This window comes from Cydia splendana, chromosome 14 (assembly GCF_910591565.1).
Source record: "Cydia splendana chromosome 14, ilCydSple1.2, whole genome shotgun sequence".
NCBI classification, from domain to species: Eukaryota; Metazoa; Arthropoda; class Insecta; order Lepidoptera; family Tortricidae; genus Cydia; species Cydia splendana.
The window spans coordinates 899963-926544 of NC_085973.1; the positions used below are offsets into that span (position 1 = coordinate 899963).

Below are 26582 nucleotides of genomic sequence, written 5' to 3' on the forward strand. Positions count from 1 at the left end.
TTGTCTTCAATATTTTACCCGACTGGTGGTACTAATTTTCTGTTATGGCAACAACTAGTCAGCCATTTTGGATTTTAGTAGTTAGACGACCGTCCGTCTCAAAAAAACAATTGTTTTCAATCTACCTGTTATTTATACACAAATATAACGCGAGTGCAACGTATCAAGCCGCCCAACATTCTAGCAACTTCAGCGTCCGGACCCAGTATCGACCACTGCTCGTCGCGGCGGGCCCGATCAGCTGTCAGGAACCTTTGACGTGTAGAACACAAACAAATTTGTTAACGTGCTATGCTGTTAACATGAACGCCACTTTTTACGAGCAACTGGGCGGCGTTGCGGGGGTTTTTGAACAGTGGGGCGCCTGCGAGCGGACTGTGGTCGCCTGCGCTTTGGCGCGGCGAGTGCCCGTGCCGGGGCTGAGGCTCCTCCAGAGGGCTGTGGACGCAGCTCTAAGAGACCACGGGCCTGACGAGAGACTCGAGAGGGACGCTAATGACGAGACGGTTCTCGCCGGGCTACTTGACGACGACGAAGATGAGGGTAAGTCGAGAAAAGCAACGGCGAAATTTGAATATCAGCCCACTCATTTTTAGTGGGTGTTGTTATTGAATCGAATGCGCTGTCTCTCCCCTTTTATAATCTTTTATATCAGTGAAATTAGTATAGTTAATGCTCTCACCTGTTACCTAGTTCCTCTTTAGATGGATTTGATATTACCATGTCGAGCTACCCTCAACTGATAATGTTTTATGGAGATTGAACAATAATTCTGATATTTTGATTCCTTATGTATCTTAAAACATACAGGGTGTTGATTAGTAGTATTTTTTATTGTATTACTCATATTTAAAAAAGCTTCTTATATTTGTGGGGTTGCACTGCCAAAAAAGATGGACGGATACTATAAGCCTGTAAAGTGTGAAATTCAAGATATTCTGAGCTTTACTTTAATCAAACTCAATCCTCCAATTGCAATTTTAAGTTTGTTTTTGTACTTTATTCTTTATTCTTTCATAATTGCATACATGTAGTAGGTACAAAAGATATTAGATATTATATTAGGTTCTTACATGCTACCCTATTCGGGTGTTGCAATATCTACACTATTACTTATTCTAACATAATACACATAAAATATACATATTTACAACTTAAACTAAAAACTAAAAACTACAACTGTCCGCTACAAATTCATCGACAGTATAAAAACATTTTTCTATAAGGTACTTTTTAAGTTTCTTAATAAATATTATTATATTTTCCTCGGACTTGATATTGGCAGGGATTCTATTATATAAAGTAGCCGCAGCATAGTTTGGGCTGCTTCGAAACAATTGGGTACTAGATGCTTGTATTACCACATTAAGTTCTCTTCGGCGACTTTGAATTCGTCTGAATATGTGTGAATTTTTGCGCACGAAAGTTGCTAGTTCTAGAATGTAGATGCCAGATAATGTTAGGATTTCATATTCTTTGAAATACGGCCTACAGCTGGCTGGGCACCTAATTTTAGCCAGTATACGGATGCATTTTTTTTGCATAAGAAACAGTTCATTTGCATCAGTGCTGTTCCCCCATGACTTTCATGTCTACATACATACATGTATACATATTATTTAATTTCCTGTATGACTCACACACTGCAATAAACTGCTTGGCCAATCTTTTTAAATTCCAATGTGTTGTTACCAAGCAAAAGATAACTTGTTTTTGGTTAGTAAACTATAAGGTCTGCTAGGAAGACTAGTTTCTGCCCACAATTTCGTCTGTTTGGAATTATGATGAAGATTGATAAAAATCTACCCTATGTCCTTCCCTGGGCCTCAAGCTATCTACATACCAAATTTCATCAAAATCAGTTCAGTGTTTTAAGCGTTAAGAGGTTACAGACAGACAGTTACTTTTGCATTTATAATAGTAGTAGAAATTGACAGTGTAGTGTATGTATCATTCGCTTGATCATGGCACAAATTAAGTTTGTCCGAATAAATACTTGTATTTTGGTTATTATAAATCATGACTTTCTATGGGGAATCTAATTGGATTCCAATTAACTTTGGACATTTATAAAATTATAGTCATACTGGATTACACACCTCACCTATATATTTATGGACAATACTTTTGTCAGAAAGTACTTAGGTATATTATATAGGTTTCAAAAATGACCTAAGAATGTTGTTGAACAACATGTACAGTACAACCACCCACATTGCCATCCTAGTAGTAGAAAAGAAAAGTGGATACTTATGTTAGGGAGCTTACTACTATTTTCACAAATAAATGAGTTGCTACAAGTAAAACATTACCTATTTGATTAAATGCTGATAACTCAGGACTCTTTCATAATGACTTCAGGGTGACATCATCAATATTATTGTTTCCTTGCCTTGCTACTAATTACCGACCATTACAGATGTAAATTGTTTGCAAGTCTAGATGCAAATATTGCATCATTCTTGGTCACTTATTATTTTTTCATGATTTGAAAATTGTAGGCAAAAATACACATAGTTTTGAATCATAAATATTGAAGGTAAAGAGGAGGATCAATAATTCTTTTTAAGCATTTACAGTAAGCAGAAGTGGCTAACAGGGCCTGGTGTCCAAAATTACCTGCACACATTCTTAAATAGGTCGCATTTCACTCAGATGATTTTGATCACCTCCCCTGCTTAGGTACTTTTGCTTAACTCTTAACTAGGGGCTCGGGGCTCTGTGAGCTGTAGACTTTGCCAGTCTTTGCATAGTAGGTAACTCAAAATTTAATAAACGCATGGCACCACGTCATTTTTAAAGAATCAAAAACTGAATTGACAAAGTTATTTTACTAATTATATGATTATAACATTTATAACTATCGAACCTGCTCAAAAAGCATTGGTTGAGAATTGCGACCTGTAGAGGAGAACAGCTAGACAGACATACAAAAGCATTTCTGTCCCAAACTGAATTGGGATCAATTTTGCTAGCGATTCCTGCTCGCTCGGTCAATTATTATAATTGCAATTGCATTGCAGGCGAATGCCTCCATCGTCTGCTGACGCTACTCCCGCTCCTGCGGACAGACAACGCGGCCGCCAAGGACCTCTACGTGTCGGCGGCGCCGCGTCTGGTGCAGCGGTGTGTGGACTCGCGACGGCCTCCTGAACTGTGTTTACAGTTGTTAAGATATTTGTTGGTGCATCCTGCGCTCACAGCTATGGATCAGAGGTATAGTACCTATCTATTGAAGTCTAGATGTCAAATTGTATGAATTTTGAGCCAATGAAAGTTCATAATATTGCCACGTCGAGCGCGATAATCGCTTTTAGTTTGAAAAGTAGAAAATATATCCAGTTATCTAAGAACCATAAAACATAATTACTGCTCTGATGCTCTTATTAAGACAAATATCATTTTATAGGTATTTATTATCAAGTCAAAAGTACACCTCGACATTGTCTACCTTGAGCGAATCTACCCTGCTAAAATCGGCATGTAGTAAAAGCTATAAAGAAATCCGTTTCAGCGTCAATAAATGTGGTGACACCCCAGGGGTTGGATACTTTGGCATTTCATAGCTTGGTACACCTTGAATTTAAAAACTGATGAAAGGGACGCCGCAATACGTGAGACACGATGGAGATAATATTTCCATCGCACTTCTTATTGCTAAGCCCTGTAGATGGACCAGACTGAATCCTATTAACTTTATTTAACTTTTAATTTCAGAACCCTAACACAATGGCTCCGCTACCTAGAAAACCACATGTCCGGCGCCCGACCCGACTCAGTTTGGCAACAGCCGAGCCTCCCCGAACACAACATATGGGGCGCATCCACCTTCCGACGTACCATCGGCAAAAACGTCGACTATAGACACCTCACCGACCCCATAGAATTGACTTTCTCTACAGATTTACTACAAGAATCCTTCTCAAAGAACGGCAGAGATGTAGACATAAGTTTAGAAGGAGACAAGCTAAACTTTGATGCTTGCATATCGCAGCCAAAATCCCAAAGATCAAGCAGCTTAACCCCACCTTCAACAAACTTCATACACATGTCTTCATCCGCTGAAAATTTAGCAGATGAACCGTTTGTTCAGAAACCTAGAAGTTTTTCTTTATCGAGTGAACATAGTTTAGGAATAAGGCCTATCATAATGTATGGGACGACGGGGAGTGAGACAAGACTTGATGATTTGAGGTCGAATAAGTTTACAGAGTTTCCGGGGATGTCAACAGTGGCTCAGTGGTTAAAGAGTTTGAGGCTACATAAGTATGTGTGGTTGTTTACTAACATCAGCTATGAGCAGATGATGGCTATAGATGAAGAGTATTTGGAGAAATTAGGTGAGTATTCATAATTATACCTATTCCAGATACTGAAACAATTTGACTGACCCGAATTGTCAAACTAATTAGTCATATTAGTATAAAATTGTTACGAGAGTTGCCAAGGATAGAGAGGAATGGAGAAGGTTGGAGGAGGCCTTTTGCCAATAAGTGGCACACAGGCAGGAATAAAATATGCAAAAACTGTAGAAAAAATTAAATGTACTTTACTGTCTGAAATAAAGGATTATTACATTACATATTACAGTATAAAATTGATACAAAAGCAAATGGATTGGGCCAATAAAACTGTCATTTTAATAGGCTGCTATTTAACTGATCACCAGATTTAGTAAAATTTAATACCAAAAAAATATATTTTAACACCCTAAAATAATGAATGATCACCAAAATTATAACACCATTTTAATGTGAAATGATTACCAATTTTATTAGTTTTATTACATTTTACTATCCTTTTAAAGGAAATGACACCAAACTAATCATTATTAACCCAAAAATTGTAAATGATTACCAAATTTCAAACCCCATTTTAATGTGAAATGATAACCAAATTTTTACATCTTGCTATCCTATTAAAGAAAATGACACAAAAATAATCATTGTAAACCCAAAAATAGTAAATGACCACCAAAATTATAACCAAATTTTTAAATCTTGCTATCCTATTAAAGCAAATTACTCCAAAATAATCATTGTAAACCCAAAAATAGTTTATGACTACCAAAATTGTAACCACATTTTTATTAAAAATGTGTAAATATTTAATATAATACTATTCAATTAATTAATCCACTTCGTCACCTTTTTCCAGTAGCATTTTATTTCTGTAACAGTCGCAGTTCTAACCTAACCTAACCCACTTTTCTAGTAGCATTTCGTTTCTGTAAGGGTCGCAGTTCAAACCTAATCTAACCCACTTTTCTAGTAGCATTTCTTTTCTGCAAGGGTCGCAATTCAAACCTAACCTAACCCACTTTTCTAGTAGCATTTCGTTTCTGTATGGGTCGCAGTTCAAACCTAACCTAACCCACTTTTCTAGTAGCATTTCTTTCTGTAAGGGTCGCAGTTCAAACCTAACCTAACCCACTTTTTAGTAGCATTCCTTTTCTGTAAGGGTCGCAGTTCAAACCTAACCTAACCTACTTTTCTAGTAGCATTTATTTTCTGTATGGGTCGAGTTCAAACCTAACCTAACCCACTTTTCCAGTAGCATTTATTTTCTGTACGGGTCGCAGTTCAAACCTAACCTAACCCATTTTTCTAGTAGCATTTGGTTTCTGTAAGGGTCGCAATTCAAATCTAACCTAACCCACTTTTCTGATAGCATTTCTTTTCTGTAAGGGTCGCAGTTCAAACCTAACCTACTTTTCTAGAAGCATTTATTTTCTGTATGGGTCGTAGTTCAAACCTAACCTAACCCACTATTCCAGTAGCATTTCTTTTCTGTAAGGGTCGCAGTCCAAACCTAACCTAACCGACTTTTCCAGTAGCATTACTTTTCTGTAAGGGTCGCAGTTCAAACCTAACCTAACCCATTTTTCTAGTAGCATTTGGTTTCTGTAAGGGTCGCAGTTCAAACCTAACCTAACCCACTTTTCTAATAGCATTTCGTTTCTTTATGGGTCGCAGTTCAAACCTAACCTAACCCACTTTTCTAGTAGCATTTCGTTTCTGTAGGGTCGCAGTTGAAACCTAACCTAACCCACTTTTCTAGTAGCATTTCGGTTCAGTGAGGATCGCAGTTCTAACCTAACCTAACCCACTTTTATAGTAGCATTTCGTTTCTGTAAAGGTCGCAGTTCAAACCTAACCTAACCTACTTTTATAGTACCATTTCGTTTCTGTAAGCGTCGCAGTGCTAACCTAACCTAACCCACTTAACTGATAGCAGTTTAACTTACTTTTCTAGTAGCAGGTAGTAGTAGGTAGGTATGCGGTGCGGGGTACGGGGGGTTGAGCGGGAGGGGCTAGTAATTTTGGCATCAGTTTACTTTATTTGGTAATATGTATACCTTTTTTGGTAATCATAGTAGTTTATTTAGGTGAAAATATCGCATTAATTTGGTCTTCAAGATTTGGTGATCATTAATGATTTTTGGTGGTCATTCAATATATTTGGTATTTGAATACAATTTGAAGGGCAGTCGTAATTAAAACGGTGTTACTTTTGTATTTTTAGGCCTTATTTTTTTGGTGTTCATTAATTTTTTTTGGTAAGCATGTTTTTTTTATTTAGGGTACCAAAGTATTTTTTGGTGGTCATTATATTTGTAGCCATTTTAATATATGTAATGTAAAAACACAGTTTAGTTGCAAATGCCTTTGCTGTCGCCTAAATGGTTTTAAATAAGATTTGTAATATGGTTGTATGAAAGCGAAATCCCCTAAACTCCATGTTAAAAGCAATATTAATAAAAAAAAATAAAGGTGATTTCTAATATAATATTTGAATAATCATAGACACATAAATGTGATAATTTTGAGAGAGTTGTCTAGTTTTTTATAGAAACAACATTTAGAAGCAATTAAAATTGGTCACTGTTTGGAGAATTCTCTAGAAAGCGATCAGTTTTTTCTACTGCAGAATTCACACTTATCAGAATATTATACAATATCAGAATAAAGTTTTGTTTGGTCTTTTTTAATTGGAATCTTATCATATTATCATCAGTCATTTTGATAATAAAATGTCGTAAATGGTTATTCAATAGTTATTACGGTTATACTTGTTTTGATATAGGTACTACGCGAATTTAATTGATTAACAATGATATGGCATAATTATGGCATGGGATTATAATTTCTTTATTTTCCTTTTTTAATTATTGTGATAAAATTATCTTAAATGCACTGAAACATGTCTATAAAATTACTTTGTACAATCTTAAGAGTTTTTCATAAAGTGTGTAAATCCGTGGCTAGTAAATGCTATTAATTAAATGATTACTAGAGTTTATGCGGAAAGAGAAGAGTCGTGAAATGTATGGGCCACCTTACATTCCACGACTCTTCTCTTTCCGCACAAACTTTAACAAATTTTATTTATTATTTCCTGGAAAGGAATCAATAAATCATTGCCTTTACAGTTGACAATAAAACTTTGAGCTGAAAATGTTATTAATAAACTTAAAAAACCGGCCAAGTGCGAGTCGGACTCGCGTTCCAAGGGTTCCGTATATTACACAATTTTTAACAATCAGTGCCGGATTAAGATATTTTGATGCCCTAAGCATTTTTAGGTGCCCCCCGGTCATCAAGATTACATTGATTTTTTGGTAAATTGAGAGAAGTTCATTGCCGCATTACAGCTGAGAATGGAAATCAGTCACATCATTTTATCACGAAAATTGACAGTGCCGCAGCAGTAATGTTGCAACAGAGTACCTAATGCTGTTGCAGTCGCCACCCGAATGTCACCTTTATCATAGCTCAGAAAGTAATAGAAACGCGAGCGAAGCGAGCGCGGAAATTTTTCGATATAAAAACGCAATATGATAGACAGTTGTTGTTTTAGTATGGAAATGTCACATCATTTTATCACGGAAGTTGACAGTACTGCAGCAGTAACGTTGCAACAGAGTAATGTTGCTGCAGTCGCCACCCGAATGTCACCTTTATCATACGCGAAACGCGAGCGAAGCGAGCGCGAAAATTTTTCGATATAAAAACGCAATTTTAGTTTTAGTCCCAACCAGGCGCGAATCCAGGATTTCATACAGAGAAGGGATGGGACAGTTTTCTATCAGCCTAGCTTCGCATAGGGCTCGATATTTAAGGGTCTCAGCGAGGTTGTTTTCATGCATAAAATATGCAAGAAAGCAGAGCTTGGAATTGAATTGGCGAAGTGTGAGAAAGGCAGTAGGCCCAGCTGCGAAAGAGGAAAGCTTGGATTTGGATCCACGCCCAACTGTAATTAAGGCAGAAGGCCTCGCATAAGACCTAACGCCGAACCGCAAAAGAGTGGGTTGAAATCGAATCTATGCATGTAATCACGACTCTTCTACTGCGACCGATTGTTTCCCAAAGAATTACGCGCCATTATTTTTGCAAATTAGCTTTTGGACAGCTAAAAAAATCGTGTGGTAAAAACGATGTGTCTGTCCCTAATTTTAAAATTTGTTCACCTTTTTCAACCTGGCATTTTGGTGCCCCCCCCTGAACGTGGTGCCGTAAGCACGTGCTTGTTTTGCTTATTGGTTACAAAGTCTTTATTAATTCAACCATTAAAGTCGACGAGTACAAAAAACTTTGAGCTAGCTCTCAATTTAACATTTTTTTTTAAACATTATTTTTAATTTGACCTTACAATTACTCGTAAGTAGGTAAGACCGTTAAATATTTAAAATGATTATCTTATCAGAAAATTATCACCAATTACTCTAAGTAATCCGGCACTGTTAACAATGTATTTTTTATGTGAAACGTGAGTGAAATCTCTTTAAAAAATCCGTAGGGGTCGGTTCAAAAACTGTAATTAAGTCCGACTCACGCTTGACTGTACATTTCTAATAGGTTTTCCTGTCATCTATAGGTATAGACCTATTTTATGTATTTTTTTTAAAATTTAAGACTTAGTAGTTTCGGAGATAAGGGGGGGGGGGGGAATGGTCATTTTTTGCCTATTTTCTTGAATAACTTCTAAACTGTTTATTCGAAAATTATAAAAAAAATATATTTGAGATCCTTACAATAAGCTCTTTCATTTGATATGTAACATGATATAGTTTGAAAAAAATTTTTTTTTTCATTTTTTCATTTACCCCCAAAAGTGGCCCCCATGTTTAAAATTCATTTGTTTACGTTACATGTCCGTATTTGGGTCACAAATTTACATAATATGTGTACCAAATTTCAACTTGATTGGTCCAAGAGTTCCGGAGAAAATCGGCTGTGACAGACGGACAGACAGACAAACAGACAGACAGACGCACGAGTGATCCTATAAGGGTTCCGTTTTTTCCTTTTGAGGTACGGAACCCTAAAAAAGAAGGAAATTATCAGTTTCTATTTTATATGTGACGCAGACACTTTTATCTCTTTTTCAGGTGTAACAAAAGGCGCTCGCCACAAGCTCTTGCTCTCCATAAACAAACTACACGAACGACCCGCCATACTAGACGGAGTGGCCGCCGAGCTCACCAGCGGAGCGCCCCAAGCCGCCGCGAGAGCCCTAGAGCGATTGAGACAAGTGTTGTTGAGCCCTATGCCTCCGGAGTCACCTCTGCCGGCGCAGATAGTCAGTGTTTTGGAGACAGGTACGTTTAATAACATGTAACACTGAATCTGAAATAGCATGGTCTTTAGTACTGATCGGTGGAGTCCCCGGGGCCGCCGCAAGAACCCTAGAATGACTTGAATAAGCGTTGTTGAGCCCTATGCCTCGGGAGTCACCTCTACCAGCGCAGATAGTCTATTGGAGACTGAGGGCCTGCCGGGTTAAATTGAAATTTGGTTAACAGGTATTTCGTGAAAGTATTTAGTTATCATGGCTGAGATACGCGTCATACTCGTGAACGGGTGGTGTTTGTGGAGACTGGTCTGTTTAAGCTAACACAAGCTATTATACTTAGGCCCACTTGCACCATTCCACTAACCCGGGATTAAGCGGTTAAACCGTTAACCTAATGTCAAATTGTACTGGTAACTATGGTAACGCCAGGTTTAACCGGTTAACCCCAGGTTAGTGGAATGGTACAAGTGGCCCTTAGTAACTTTTTTTTATTAATTAATTACAGTGAGACGCCTCATTCTGCTCTCCTATGTTTCTTTTCTCTTAATGAATGCATTAATTATACAGGATATTGACTCTTGGAGACCCTATACATCTCTAAGGATAACTTGATAAACTATATAATCTTATAGTTCTGACACCTAGAGACATTTACACCTCTAAATATTATAGATTTTTTTTTGTGTTTTGTATCTGTATTTTTTATGTAATTCGACATTAAGAGATCATATACATCTCTTAGTAATTGTAATACGTTAGATTGAATTGTTAGTTTTATTTTATAAAATTGTTGATGTTATTATTTTTGCTTGTATGTAAATTCAATGATGACGTGTAAAATTGCCCTTGTGGCCTATTTGCTGAATAAATGTTGATGTTTGATGTTCATGTATGTTTATTTGTTTCAGCATCAACATGTATCCCAGAAACCACAGTGCCGATGCGAGACATAGATGACGATGAACAGCGAGACCCCATGTCGTTACATTGTTGGCTCGTTGAAAAGGTATGTGGCCTTTAATTGAACTGAAACTACCGTGAGCCATATTAATATTTAGTTAATTTCACGATTTACCACGTACTTTCAGTCATTCTCAGGAACATTTTCAGGGTCTTTATTAATAAAACTAGGCCGGTCTCTGTGAATTTTGATTTCTTTCTAACAAACATAAATGTCAAAATTACAGAAATTGACAAATGATTATCAACAGCTCGTTAGATTTAACAGGTGTCCATTTTCAAGCGGCGATAGTAAACAGTCTATTACACCATGCTTGTAATGATGTATGCAGGCGCTCCACCACGGGTCGTTCCGCGCGGCGGGGCTGCAGGCGGCGCTGCGGCGGCTGCGGCACCGCCTGCCGCCGCGCACCTTCTACCGCCACGTCGGCGACCAGCCGCCGAGGCGAGCGCCCAAACCACGGTAAGCTATTTGTGGCTGTATTATCTGATATGGCATTCACGTTCGCTCGGCCGGATAGGTCTGAGCACGGGCAACCCCATTTCCCGCCGAGGTATGTATAGTGCTTTTCTCAAACATGCAATGAAATAAATAAAATAAAAAATCCACGAAACCCAAGTTTTATTTATAGAAAAAACTAAAAGTAAACTACACCCAAAATATAACCAACACGTACCTATATCATTATCACGCGTATGTTTTACACGAGTCGTGTATTTTTACTACCCGTATATTTTCATGTATCTTTGATTTTTTCGCCTTGTATCCGTTTGACTGTCGTTTTCGTCACATAAGTTTACATAGTCTTTCATGTTGATATCATGTTTCACATACATCGTTGCTTTATGCATGGAGTAAATAAGTATAATTTCCACAGTGTTGACGAATTTGTAGTTACATTCATTTAAAATATGCCACAAAACTGTTTCTCATAAACTGTAAGCCATTTTTCTTAGTTTCTCAAATAATAAAATTGCCATAAGCAACCATATACATACTTCGTCTTTGACTTGGCGGCAGAGGCAGCAAGTTATTAAAATCAATTCTGCTTACGCTGCCAATTCCAACACCTACGATTACAATTAATATTAATTTCATTATTTCGTCGGAACTCATATTAAAGTCAAAAAATCAACAACGCACCATAAATCCAATAAAACAGAATGAATATTTTTCAACTTTACCTCCATAACAATTTAAAAAATATAACTACGCGTGTTTGAGTAGACCTTTTTACCGCTAACGTTTAGATGAAATATTTTAAATGTTTTTATTTGTGTAGTTAAATTTATAATTTAAAATTATAAAATTGTAGAATGTATTATTTATTAAGTTCATGTTGATTTTATACAAATAAAACTGCAAATTATAGCAAACATTGTTTTTTGTTTTTATAGGCGTAGTGGCAGAGTGTCATTACGAACCATAAAGCAAATACTGCCTCTAGTTTTTTTTATGGATGAATGCCACGATGCTGTGTCTCAAATATCTGTGAAATGAAAATTAAAAAAGAGGACTTTGCCGGCCTAGGCCTGCAAGATGTGTATGAAATTCCATTAACGACCTTTTGTCCTAGCCGCACCTGAAACGTCATACTTCGCAGCCTATTATAAGGAACAGAACATCAATATTTCATTGCATGCTTGAGAAAAATAATATTGTGTGTACTTTTTTACTCGTTGATTTTAATGATTGAAGTAAGACTTTGTAATCGTATACTTTTTACTATGGGCTCCCGGTTGAACTATAATGACATTTTTCTACTCCCGTACTTTTATTTGTCATTTAAAGGGTCGTGCACACACCTTTAAAACCCTACCTTATAGTTGTCAAGACAAGTCTTTAGTCTATTCCCCAAAAAAGAATTTGTGCATACACGCAGTATCTTTTTGACGATTTTACGATACTTCGTGTAATGACCACTTAAAAAATATTGAATGAAATACAGTGTTGCCAACCTTATTTTAAATGTCATCTCTGACAAATAAGTGAACCATAGACATTTTTTTTTATTTTATTCATTCATTCATTCTTTTCCCGCCCGTACCCTCCATTTTTGCTACTTCTTGATTTAAAAATATTTGTTAAATTTTCAATTTTTTTTCAAAGTAAGTGCTTGGTCGTAGAAAAAGTATTGTATGCAACGTTGTTTAACTGAGCCAAAAAATACTCGTGACGTCTTTATTAACAATTTTCGGCTTCGCCTCATATTGATACTGACGCCACTCGCCTTTTTTGACCTCTCTTAAACAACGGTTGCATAAAATACTATTTACGAAATATTTTATTCACTTGTAATAAATTTGACTAATGATGTGTCAAAGAATAGAACAAAAGACATCAACGCGCTACTATTTAATGAATAAGAAGTGCGTCGATGTCTTTTCTATTATTTTTGTATCTATTGAGATAGTTTTGTTCAATTATTTAGGTTTTATAGGAGAAGAAGTATCGTTTTAGTTAACTCGTACAAGAAGTATCGTATACAATACTGATATAATGAGGCTTTTCGATTTCGTGCCTCAGTTAGGGCCACTCGGCAAGCTTCGTAGTCACCGACCGTTTCAAATTAAATGTCGCTCGGTTTACACATCAGCAAACCACGTCAGATTCTCCGAAGGATCACCAATGGTCAGGGAACGACTACTTTAAATTATCAAGTACAGTGCGTGAGATCTTAGAAGAACCTTCGTAATTTAGAAAAAGACTTCGGTTATCGGCGGTAACGTACGAAGGTGATACTGCTGTTCTGCTTTCTTAATAGCTGATAAAACTTTTTGAAGTTATCGTAAAAAGTTAAGTGGACAATTAGCATCAACATAAAATAAACCCTAATCTAAAGGCACTTAAATTAAATTTCGCTAGATAACTATATTGCGATTAGACTAAAGGGGCCCACTGATTACCAGTCCGCCGGACGATATCAGCCTGTCAGTTGACCGCAAAAGGCCACGCAATAACAGTTCTCTGTCAGTTTTCGGCCTGACGACGTACACGAACCGATCGTGTGTGGCCGCCTGAGGATTCCAGGCAGCGCCGACAGATATCCGCCGGACAGTCCGTGGCCTCGAGTCCAGTCAAACACACATCATGAGGTAGCCGGCCGGCGATCGCCACACGTTACAGCATTAGTAAATTCTACTTTATTCCTAGTACTTAAGAGTTCATAGTCCCTAAAATAAGCATACGACTTTTTGTCTTCGAACATCACGGATACGGGCTTCTGTTCATAGGCATCATTTTAATTTTAAGGCATGAATACAACAATGCGAAGGTTGCATGTATCTAGTTTGTCAAGACTTTTCTTTATTTATCACGTTGTTACCTCGCAACTGTTGTTTACTGTTAGTCAAAAATAAATGTCATAAAGAGAATTATAACATAAACCTTATTTTTTTCTCTATTAATTTTAAATGTGACATGATATTATTGTATTTGCATGGCTTATATATTTGAAAATACAGACTTGATTATTGATTGCTGGAAGAGTAAGTAACCGAGTAAAAAAGGAGCAAACATTCAAAGATTCAAATAGGGAAATTAGCCTCCCAATATAACAACACTGGTTAAAATTTTAATAGTTCTCAAGACAACGCCGGGAGGTACACCTTCGATGGTGTTCAACTGTTCACGGCAGCTAGCAATGAAAAGACTAGCTATTGTGCGATTTGATTCCGCTATAAAGACACGTGGTAGAAACACTAGCGCAAGTATGGAGGTACCTGCTTAGACAAGAGATAAGACTTATGCCTGAAATTCTTCAGCTACAAGTGGGATCCGAATTATGACATCATTAATTCATTCCGTTTTAAGTTAAGAGAATATCTGGAGCAAACTGTGTTCGGAGTTAAAGAGCGTGGCGTGGCGATATTACCTACCCGAAATTCTCCTAATATGTGACAATTATTACAAAAAAAGGATATGGAGTCACAAGCTGCAAGCGGTGGATTCAACCTACTTTTACTTACACCGGCTCTTATTTAGGTTCTATCTATGTATACCAAATTGAAAGAAATGAAAATACTTTACTGTTATGTTTTTGTTATATTCATTCTACTCTTTTAAACCTTTTCTACATAATATTAGGTCTACTTGGGCTTTACCCGAGTGATTTTTTTGTTTGATACCTTGTAATAAATAATTTGGCCAAGCCCGAGATAGCTCGAGGCATTTAGTGTTCCGCTCGCATCGTTATATTTTACAGAGGTTGTTTGCCTGTTTTTAGGATTCCGTATTCAACTACCCTATAGGAACCCTTATAGTTTCGCAACCCTAGTAGTTTTTACTACATATTTAATATATAATTAATTCTTCTTCGGCGGGAACGGACTCGATTAGAAGCATAGCCAGCATCAAAAGTACGTCGCGGGGACGGTAATTTGTGTTTTGGGAAAGTATCCTATGAAACTCAGTGACACATTCATCCCCGATGTAATCATTCGCAAGTATATACGAAAAGCGAGCCATAGTATTCGACAACAACCTAGTGCGTAGGTGGCACCTTTGTGGCACATACAGTAAACAAACCACATTGACACATCACACGTCACCTCAATCACATGGCCTACCGCGAAACAAGAAAATCGAAATTTCGTTATCTAATCTCTCTATCACTCTTGCATATTCGAGCGATAAAGAGGCAGATAACTAAATTTCGATTTTCGCGTTTACCGGTAGGCCCTTGTTAACAAACCGCCTTGATGCATCAATGTCATATTTTATTGTCTGTGAAAACTTGTCAAAAAACAGTTTAAGGCACAGTATGTATAAGTTAGTCTATGAATTTACTGAGTCGGTAGTGCTGCACTCTGGCGGCAGAACATTGCAGTAATATCCCCTTTTAACCAGGTTTCACTATAGTAGTCAAAAATATGTTTACATTTCTTGCCTTATTACAAAGGAATAAGGTCCAAAAGTGTAAACATTATCTTTGACGTCGACTGTCCATTTTGATGAAAAAATTAAACTAGTTGAAAAACATGAAACTGAAGGCTCTCGACTGACAGCAGATGACAGCCAACAGGCCACCGGCCGGCTATCTGATAATGTGTGTGTAAATTGGCCTGCAGGCCACGGACTGTCCGGCAGATATCTGTCGACGCTGACCGGAATCGACGAGCCGTAGTTCGAATAGCCGTCAGTCCCAAATCTGAAGTAGAACTGTTAATGTGTGGCCTTTTGCGGTCAACTGACAGGCTAATATCGTCCGGCGAACTGTCAATTTGTAGGGAACTGTCAAAATTATATCAGACTATACCGGCAGGCGGCCGTACGGTGGGAAACTGACGACTCGTCTGTAGTCGCAGAGGTGGCAGCAGACCATTGCCGGCCGGCAATAATCGCTTATGTTTGTGGACGTTATTGGTCTAGGACGGCAGGCCGCCCGATACGGCCAGAGACTGCAGGCGGACTGGTAATCAGTGGGCCCCTTTATTGTCATAATTTAAATAAAATGGAATGAGAATTTGAATTTCGACCGGAGGTAAATTTGAAAACAGAATGTCATCTCACCATGTATCGCTTCTGGAAGAAATTATATAGAGCTGAGAATACCTATCGCATATTGGATTTTCTTCGATTATACAATCAGACGTGGCACGCACACGCATTAAAAGACGTATTATTACTGGGAGTGTCGATGGACGAATGAGTAGAGGGCGTGCACCCAGAAGATGGACAGATGTGGTCCAAGACGTTACCAGGACTTCACTCCAGGCAACTATACAAATGGCTGAAGATCGAACTGCCTGGAGAGCAGTGACAGAAAGAATAGCCCAATAAAGTCACGTCCCTCAGTCATGAGGTCACGACCAAGAAGAAGGAGAAGTAGATTTGAATTTATAATATAAAAGTAAAACTTCAAGATTAGAAAATTGCGTTAATATTACCATTTTTAATGCTATGGTTTGAGCCTATCATCATCACTATCGGAGTCATGTCATGTGTATCAATTATAAATTGGTCACTGTAGTTATCAATTCTATTTTCGTATTTACGGAAATTTTCTTCACATTTAACTGCGTGCTGACAAACTTTTCGCCAGTCTTCCGGACCGATCATATTAACCTTTTCTTGGAGAAGATTCCTGATGCTTGTCATGTTCATATCAACATTACGCTGGGCTACATATTGTTTTATTTGAGCCCATATATTTTTGATAGGGTTAAAATCTGGGTAATACGGAGGTAACCGCAGAACAGAATGACCATGTTCAGCCATTATTTTATCTATTGAATATTGAATATGTTCTGGTTTGTGTTTTGAGATAATTTCGTAAATATCGGGTTTGTTTAGTCGGGTGTTTACTGGAATGTTGCAAGTTTTCAACCAATCTATCATATCTTGTTTCCGGGTATTAGAATTTGGCATCTTTTCGGTATGTTTGTTGTGATATGGGGCATTATCAACTACTAGCACGGAGTTTTGCGGCAAATTTGGAATGAGCTGATTTTTAAGCCATTTCTCGTAGTTTTCGCTGTTCATCTCCTTATGATAATCTCCCGTTGTGTCCGTAGATTTGTACATAAGCAACGCGCCAGGTATAAAACCATTTTCACTGCCGGCATGAGCTATAATAAGACGTTGCCCTTTGGAAATTGTTTTTTTTATCCCTGCGTTGCTAGAGTCTGACCAGCCTTTGCCATTAACGTGCGAGGTGTGTATGTACGATTCATCCATATACACTATTTCTTTTCCTTCTTCTCTACATTTTTTTATTTTAGATAAAAATTGTGTCCTTTTAAGTCGCACATCATGTTTTTCCATTAAAGTTTTTCGGTTATCTTTGGTTTTGCAATACCGAAATCCCAATTTTCGTAAAATTTTTCGTAGCGTGAACGTAGAACCCTTGAAATTTATCGCTTCTATTAATTTCAATCGCAAATTTTTCAAATTAGGGAGTTCTTTGAATCTATAATGAAAGTCATATACCATTCTCCTTATTTATTTATTCGTATGGGATTTACAGAGTCGCTAATTATCAATTACAATATTTACAATACGATATCTAAATTCTTCACCCATTGGGCAGCGTGTGCATTAGGCGAATGAAGGTCTAGAGCCTCTCCGACAAATTTCCGTTTCGGGCAACTATGTATAATGTGGTGTATAGTCTGTACTGGGGCCCCACAGTCGCATGCTGGTGAGTCTCGCCAACCACACTTAAACAGGTAGTCCGCACAGCGTCCATGTTCGGTACGGAGTCTGTTTAATTGGCACCATTCCTTCCTAGATGCTGAAAAGCCATACGGCTTTTTGGTAGGATCGTAGGCATTTAGGCTGGGATTTGGCAGGTTGGATTGCCACTCATCTTTCCAAGGGTCTTTTATATTGAAGCCACCTTGCGTCAGGTTTTGAGCGGTTTGGTAGGGCGGGTGTCGAGACTTCAGACGATGCTGTGGTGGGTTAAGGAATTCCTGGTGGATCGGCAGTTTCGGGTCGCTGTGAATTTTGTTCGCTTCTTTTACCAGTGCCAATTGTCGTCTAAGATGAGGTGGTGGGATGTGGCTTAGGGTTGGGAGCCATTGTACGGGTGTGGATTTGATCGTGCCTGATATACATCGCATAGTATTACGCAGTTGCACGTCAACTTGCTCTGTGTGTGCGCTATTGAGCCAGACTGGTGCGCAGTATTCACCAGCAGAATAGACTAAGCTCAGCCCAGTTGTACGAAGAACGTCCGCTTTTGCTCCCCAAGTCGTGCCAGTTAATTTGTGGAGTATGTTGTTTCGGGTCCCAAGTTTTTTGCTCAGCTTTTGAAGGTGGGGACCGAAAGTAAGTGAGCGGTCCAGCGTAATACCAAGATATTTAGGGTGCGGGTTGAAAGTTAATATTTCACCATCAAATGCTACCGTTGGGATATAAGCAGCTTGCTTGTTGTTGAGGTGGAACGTCGACACTTCCGTTTTGCTGGCATTTGGAACAAGCCGCCATTTCTTAAAGTACTCGTTTAGAGAACCTAGATCTTTGTTAAGCTGCTCTTCAGATACCTCGAATGTCTTGTGCTGGTGCGCAATGGTGATATCATCTGCATACACAAATTTCCTAGAGACTGTTTTAGGTAGGTCATAAGTATATAGATTAAAGAGCAGTGGGGCCAGTGTGGATCCCTGTGGAATGCCATTGTTTAAGGTTCTAAGGCGGCTTTGTTTATCTCCTAGGTGAACTACAAAATCCCTGTTCCTAAGCATATTGTCAATCAGGCAGGTAATTTTACGACACGGGACAGCCCTCATTAGCTCATAGTAGAGTCCCTGTCTCCACACCGTATCATAGGCTGCACTTAAGTCAATAAAAGCAGCTACAGTTTTCAAGTTCTTCTGGTAGCCAGCTTCTATATGCGTCGTGAGAGACAAAACTTGATCCGTGCAGTTACGTCCAGTTCTAAAGCCTGCTTGTTCGACGGGGACTATGCGATCGATGAGAGGGGTGATCCTATTCGAAATTAGTTTTTCCAGGAGTTTGAATAATGCGCTAAGTAGTGCGAGATAGGTCTATAGCTTTTCGGGTCTTCAGCTGGTTTGTCGGGTTTTAGGATGGCTATTATCTTGGCATGCTTAAAGCCTGGGGGCAGCGTGTTTCTTTCTAATATGTCCGTGTAGAAAGCAGCCAACCACTTGCGGCAGTTGGCGCCTAAGTTCTTAATGAATTCATTGTAAACGCCATCTTCTCCTGCAGCTTTGCCCAAGGACAGCTGTTTGATCGCAGTATAGGTTTCCTCGGCAGAGAAAGCTTTTGAGATATTTTTGTCCGGAGTCATCGTTTTGCCATGTTTCGGGTACATTTTTTAATCAACTTAGTGTGATGCTTGTCGCCCTTAACTCGAGATGTTTCAACAATACGGCTTGCAATGCTATTCGTCAGAGTTTGAGAAGTGCAGGGTGATCTTGTGCCTGTTTTACCCGTGAGCCTGTTAAGAACTCTCCATGCTTTCCTGCTAGACACTTTAAAATCCATCTTTTCTACGGTGGCAGTCCACTTGTTCTGACGCTGGGTGTCTAGGGACCTTAACAAACTTTTCCCAATTTCTTGGTCTCCAGTTTCTTTGTACAGCTGATACAGACCTTCACTGTCATTGTTCCAGCATGGGATATACACTTTTCGGAAACCTCTAGGAACATGTTTCTTTGCTGTAGCCTTAAGTAGCCCCACAAACCTTGCATAGTTCTCTGATTTCGGAGTTATCCATCTGATTACCGAGTCCATGTCAGCAGCAAAGGAGGCCCAATCTCCTTTCTGAAAATTCCATCTGGGCAGAGGCATGGAGTTGACGAGTGGGATTTGCTCTCCTACTTCCAGTAGGACAGGTCTATGCTGGCTGTTAGGGAAGTTTGAAAGAATTTTCCTTTTTGTCGCGAGGGGCATATCACCATCCCTTGAGACGAATGTTAAATCTGGGTTATAGTCTCTCTTCCATCTTGCCGATCGAAAGGAACCTTTATCTTTGGCGTCAAAGACTAGATGGTAATTATTAACCTCCGCCCACTGAGTGAGTTGGATTCCATTTGTGTCATTGGCGTTATAACGCCATGTTGTGTGGTGACTGTTGAAATCCCCCGCGTAAATACATGGGTGTGGGTACACCGGTGGGCTGACTTCCCAGGTGGAGTTAGGCGGCTTGTAGATGTTGGAAATTATAAGGCCGCATACTTGTATTGTAGAGATAAAGTAATTCGGATGTGAGTCTTGGGGTAGGACAGAGACATCGGTAATATTTTCTTTTACATAAGTTGCAATACCGTACTTTGGGTGGTTTATGGAGTGAACAAAGTTATATTCTGGGATCTGGCTTCTAGACTTCAAGTTGTCCTCATCTTTAGCGTGTGTTTCTTGTACCAGTAAGACATCAACTTTATGTATCGTCAGAATTTTGTGTAGGTATTCACACTTTGCCAGACTTATTCCCTCAATGTTTAACTGGCAGATTATTAAGTTAGGCCCAATATCTATTGTTGGAGGGGTTGTATTGGGACTTTGTGACATAGTGTTCGAAGTATCCATCATATTGCATTCCAGTGAAGCGACTCGTTTTTCGTGCTGTGAGGTCTATTCAGACAGGTACAGCAGCCAAAGGTTGTTGCTCGATTAGCGCCACCCAGGGGACACGTGTAGGGTTATATGGTGGCAATTCCTACGGACGTGAGCAACTTTCATCCCCCAATTCTCCTATCTAAATTGAATAAATAATCTTTTTTCGGTCTCTTTCTCTGTGGCGTTTCAAAAGGCATAGATGGAGATTTTTGGTTGGCTTCGTTTAAAATTCTTTTTAAAGTACTTTTTGAAATGCCTGTTGCTTCTATCACCCGGTCTTGAAGTTTATTAAAATATTTACAATTATCGCTCTTCTTAAAAGTTGCCGCTTCCTTCGCAAAATATTTATATACATTATATATAATTTCCCGCGATTGACTATATACAGATATACCCTTTTTGAAACGTGTCTCCATTAAAATCAATTTTTTAAAATATCTAATGAAATAATAACGAATATATTATGGTGGTATTAACTGCTCTATATAGTTCAAGACGAGAAAAACGACTGCACTCTTTGGGTGTTGGACTGCCACTAATTCGTCAACCAAAGTAATTGTAACTGTCATTTTCTATTACACGATTACGTCCGATTATAGCCGAGACCCGAAGGTTCTTCTAAGATCTCACGGACTGTAGTGTTATTTGAAATTTGTATTAAATATTATTTTCACTTCTCATGCTCAAAAAGTGCACCTTTATATCGTGCGTAGACGACATAAAATCGCATTTTATGCTCTAGAGCATAAAAGTAAAATTACTAGTAAGACTAAGGTAATCGGTCTCAACAGCCAATCAGTTAAAACATATTGCACAATTTTACTGAGCAATAAAATTGTGTAGATGACAAAACTTGTTATATTATTTTATTTTTGCTACAATTTATTAGAAATCCGTATTTTCTGTCATTAAATTTAGGTAATCACATAAAATAGGAGTCGATGATCGTTAAAAAATGCTCCGAAATGTTTGACTTGAGAGAAAACCAAGCGTCTGAAACTCTGATCACATGTTGAAAATTAAAAAAACATTAAAAAGTTAGTTGCCGGGAATTGGTTATGTATTATGTTCTTTCGCTTTACGACAATTTCGTGGTGTAAATTGCCGTGAAAAATATAATTTTCACTTCTCTTGCTCAAAAAGTGCGCCTTTATGTCGTGCGTAGACGACATAAAATCGCATTTTATGCTCTAGAGCATAAAGTAAAATCATCTATTACGACCCTTATTGACTTAGCAATAAAGTCCAAATTCTGCCATACAAACTGCCAGCCCTGCCGGCGCGCCCCCGACCGGCGCTCTCCCGATCGGCGTGCCCCGCGCCTCCGACCGGCCCAAGAACAATTTTCTTTAGTCTTGAATAAATACGTTAAAATAACCTAAAATATTTGATTTTTTGTATATTTTCCTCGCAATCGAAGTGAAAAGCAGAGTGTACAACAAGGGATTTTTTGGTCTTCGCTTCGCTCAGACCAAAAAATTGCCTCGGGTAATAATGGGTCACTTTATGCCCTTGTTGTACAATCTACTATTTTTGGTTGCAGCTGGCGCGCCGGGCCGCACTACCCTCGCGCGCCGCGGCCCTGGCTCCCCCCTCCCCCGCCTCCCCCGCCGCGCCCCAAGTCGCACTCGTACCCCCCCTTCCCCCCCGCCGCCGCCGCCGCCGCCGCGCTGCTGCGCCCCGCGCCCCGCGACGACTACTCCAGCCTCGACGCCCTGTGCCTGCAGATGACCGAGCAGGCCATCAACTGAACCTGGAAGGTTACTATTTCACATTGGTATGACTCACGAAAACGTTTCTACTGAAAAGTAGGCCCGATCCCCGCCTCCGCCCCGAATGCCGCTAAACGGGCCGTCATTTTTACATCGGTATCGAAAAGAATTTGAAATAGAGGCGAGTTGTCGTGGTAAATTATGTAGCCCCGGTAAATTTACTGCTATATTTCGACAGAAAATTAAAACTTTTAGAACGCCGTTTGACTTTGAACGATGGCGCCGTACCTTTGACCTGGTCCGGAGTGGATGGCGTTACACTATATTCTCTTTGTCGGTATGAATACTAGTAATTGCAAACATCTTAGCCTATTTCTACTTTAAAGTAGTAAAGATTCGCGACCTCTGCCCCGCGACGTAAATTCGACTCTTAACAAGTTTCACTCTATTTCTTATTCATTCTGTAACTTATTCGATACAAAATATACACAAATGTAAATCAAAATGAAGCCAAACATACCAATAATTAAAATTCTAACATACCAATGTTAAATATTTATGCTGATAAGGTAGGGACGGTTTTTATTGTATTAAAAGTATGAAAATAAAACACTAAACTCAGTTGCTAGAACGACTTTATTATGAAATTGCCTAAGTTTTATAGGCAGATATTATTGACATTTAATCAAATAATCAGTCGAAACATGTATAAATTATACTTGCATTATTATTAATTATTTTTATTCATTGTCTAATGGACCTAAATCGAATTATTCGCAATATGATATCTTAGACTAAAATTATTTGCTTTGTAGCAATTTGAATGTATATTTATTATCAATTTTATGGCACAATTCATATGCATGGACATATAGATTTCTTAGCGGAATCCTTTATTTTTATTATTTATTTTGTTTGACAGTTCGCGACGTGTTCGCACGAACTTATTTTTAAGGAGGTTAAAGGCGTTACACACGATCCAATTTTGCTTATCATGAGATGAGACAATTTTAACTAGGTACAACTAAGTTACGCGTCGTTTTCGACGCAACTTGTAAGAAGATATTAAATCAAAGCATATTGTCTCTTTCATCAAATCGGATCGAAATTGGATTGTGTAACTGCGAAATAAATGTATTTTTTGTAAATAAATGCTAGAGAAATGATAGGGTATGCTTTAAATTATATATAGGCAATGACGAATAGATGCCTCGGAGAAAATACAAATTATTCCTAAGACATAGTACCTTAACGTATATTTACGACCATTTAGCCGCGAGGGACGTTATGCTGTAGCTTTTTTATAAAAAAAATATTTCGTTGAATGTAACAGTAAGCCTTCGATACGTTAAATATCGACCTGTAAAGTTTTAAAGTGGAAATGCATATGCTAAACAATATTATATGTACATTAGTTAGTCAAATTCGCTATTGCATAACTCCACTCAGTTGACAGCAAAAAAATTTTACATTGCTTGTGTGTTAGTGTAAATTACTGAGAACTGAAGTTTTAAAGCAGTACAAACAAGCGCAATAAAAAAGGTCGATTTCAAAAGAAGTTTCTATCAAAATGACCCGTATTTATTTCGCCTGTGAGCGTATTTTTTGCTGTCAATATTTCTTTAACTGTTGATATACGTAATAATACTTAGAAATATCGCTTCCAATAGTATTCTAATAAAATTCGACGACATCGAGCTGTATTGTAAGGACCTACCGCGAAAAACAAAATGTCCTTATCTCACTATCGTTCTAACATATTCGAGCGATAGAGAGGCAGATAAAGAAATTCCGATTTTAGTTTTTCGCGATAGGGCCTCTCATTTTCTCTGGTGCTAGGCGCAAGTTTGATTTCAGCTATATGTTTGATATGAGAACGTTATATTAGTTTTTTTTTTCAATTGAATATTTGTCATATTCTGAATTAAACTATTCCCAATATTATAGGAGATGATTTTAAAATGGCATTAACTAATCCATAAACCGAAACTTGAATTGAGCGTTTTCATAGCAGATTGTAGTTGTAACTAGTTTAGGCGAAACGGCCTAAATTGTACGTACGCGTGAAAGGGATAGCGAATCCCATTTGTCCTTTGTATGAACAGGACAAAAAATGTGTGTATGGTAGTTCCCCCTTGGCTAACAGTCCAGACTTTTCTGCGCGATACTCAAAAAATCGGGATCCAATTTATCGTGTAGTGTAATAGCGCTTTAAGTTAATCGTATAAGCATCCGTCCCTTTGAGAGCTCGATAGTACGGATGTATAAAGATAGCATTTTTTCTAAGAATGTAATTTTTATGCGCGTTTTATAACATTAGTGAGTTTCGAAATGGTTTTATGCGCGTATTTCAATCCCTCTTTCTTGCTTCAGTTATTGGTAGTAAACTATATTACTTTCTCTCTAGCAGATAGCTCTAGTTTTAAGAGGGTAAAACGCGCGTAGAAAATAGATCTTTGAAAAATAAGCCTAACCGAGGTAGCGTGGAATGCCGGAGATGTGAATGTTTGTGTCGGCAAATTAAACTTCTAATAGATATATGTTTATTTGATTTTGAGGTCTTCAGACGTAACAATCTGACTGCAAACTTGTTTCATCTCTTGCGATCAGAAATGCCTTCAGAATGGTAAGATTTGTCAGTTTAATCGCTTCGTCTGCAGAGCCCATAAGCCAGCGCGCCTATTAGTCGCATTTTTATAGTTTATCGTTGGGGATAAACCCATTAATCACTCTCAAACTTGTCAGTCCATGGCGCAAGTCTTATCCACGGTTATAAACAATAAAACGGACCTTAATAGGACAAATGTGCCGTTTTCAAACGGTAACTTATTGTCGGTTGTGATAAGGCATTATTGCCATGTGATGCGATTGGAAATCACACTTATTTTATCTGCAACCGATATTATGGTACATTATTCCTGAAAACATCACAAAATAAATGATAGTTTAATTTGTCGACTGATGTCGTGTTGTCGCTTGTGTCGTGTCGATTGTTAACTTTGTTAAATGTTATATCGCGTAAGCCGTGTACATCATTACGCGGTTATCACACTGAAGATCCGCACGCCACTACGGTGTGTGAGCGAGACAGCGCTATGCGCGTATATGGCGGTGTACTCACACACCATAGCGGCGAACGGATCAAATGTGAAGACCGTGAATGTAGTTAGACCTAATCGTTGACTGAATGCATAATTTATGTAATTTCAATACTTTTTTTTACACATTTTTATTAATTTATCAGCAATATTTATTTTGACTGGATCAAAAGTTTGATGGAACGTGTGCAATTTTGCGTATTTTAAGATTAATTGTAAATATGTTATTTGCGTAAATAAGTTATTGTTTTGTACAAATGAAATACCGTTGACCAGATTTAGATTAAGCCGATTGCAGTCTGTCTTAGGCCACCAAAATATAGTTTTGTAATAGACAAAGATTCTATATAGTAGCGAATATATTCCAAGGCTGTACCATTGCTTCTTTACTTGATTTCGGCGTTTATTGTTTAGCGGACTGTGATATGTGGTTTGTTTTACGATCATGTTTATCGGCACTAAGAATATAGCATAATGTGACTGTTGCTGGATCTTTTATTTACCAAATATGATCATGTCATTCACGAAGACGCGTGCCTTGACTCTTATTGTCATGTCATTAAAGGTTATATTTGACAACTCTGCGCGTCATCGTGGATGACACGAACTATACTACCCTTCGCCCGCGACTTCATGCGCGAGAAGTCTAAACTGATCCCATCCTGTTCCCCAATTTCAAAGTTGTACTAAAAGAAAACACCAATTGTTTGCCAAATTTTATTAAATTCCGTTCAGCCGTTTTTGCATATGTCGTAGTCAGATCGTATAGTTAAGTTGCGAAAGAAATGTTTTTTGAAAAGAAACAGTCCGACGAACTCCAGATTTGATGGACACCCCAGCGTTTGTCAGGCAGCGCCACGGGTGTTAAAAAAGGGGACTTAAAACTGTCAAAGCGGCGGCTAATGACTCGCTGTATTACATTACGGCTAGCCGTGTTGAAGAACGTATGGCGCCGAATACATTCCGGCGGATTCTCATTCAGCCGCATTCAATCCGGCTAATCGTTAAACCGCCGCATTTCAAAACGCCCCTGTTTTTGAAAACGGCTAGCCGTAATGTAATACGGTGGATTATACGATCCGACTGCGACACATATACTTTCTCAGAAACAGACCATTTGTCATTCATTGGAATCGTTTTACTTTTCTACACTCGTATCACGAACTTACCACCACAATTGAATTGCTATTTTATCTAATTGTAAAT

The 26582-nt window shown here is 38.3% G+C and overlaps 1 protein-coding gene and 1 long non-coding RNA gene across 2 annotated transcripts in view; both read left to right on the forward strand.

Annotated features, from left to right (window-relative positions):
* LOC134797014 (protein Smaug) lies at positions 1-25861 on the forward strand. Its single transcript, XM_063769210.1, has 7 exons — positions 1-543; positions 3024-3216; positions 3718-4340; positions 9392-9601; positions 10485-10582; positions 10869-10999; positions 22110-25861. Exons 1-7 carry the CDS (start codon positions 45-47, stop codon positions 22315-22317), a joined length of 1962 nt encoding a protein of 653 aa, XP_063625280.1. The 5' UTR covers positions 1-44; the 3' UTR covers positions 22318-25861.
* LOC134797092 (uncharacterized) overlaps positions 1-26582 on the forward strand; it is a 119272-nt gene that overhangs the window by 63327 nt on the left and 29363 nt on the right. The gene's annotated exons all lie outside the window — the stretch shown is intronic.

What these genes read in the sequence shown, in the direction of transcription:
- LOC134797014 (XM_063769210.1), top strand. Translation starts at nt 45, where the DNA reads ATGGCAACAACTAGTCAGCCATTTTGGATTTTAGTAGTTAGACGACCG. An exon ending in ATTGTTGGCTCGTTGAAAAG is followed by an intron (nt 10,583 to 10,868) that starts GTATGTGGCCTT and finishes TGATGTATGCAG; the next exon opens with GCGCTCCACCACGGGTCGTT. An exon ending in AGGCGAGCGCCCAAACCACG is followed by an intron (nt 11,000 to 22,109) that starts GTAAGCTATTTG and finishes TTTTGGTTGCAG; the next exon opens with CTGGCGCGCCGGGCCGCACT.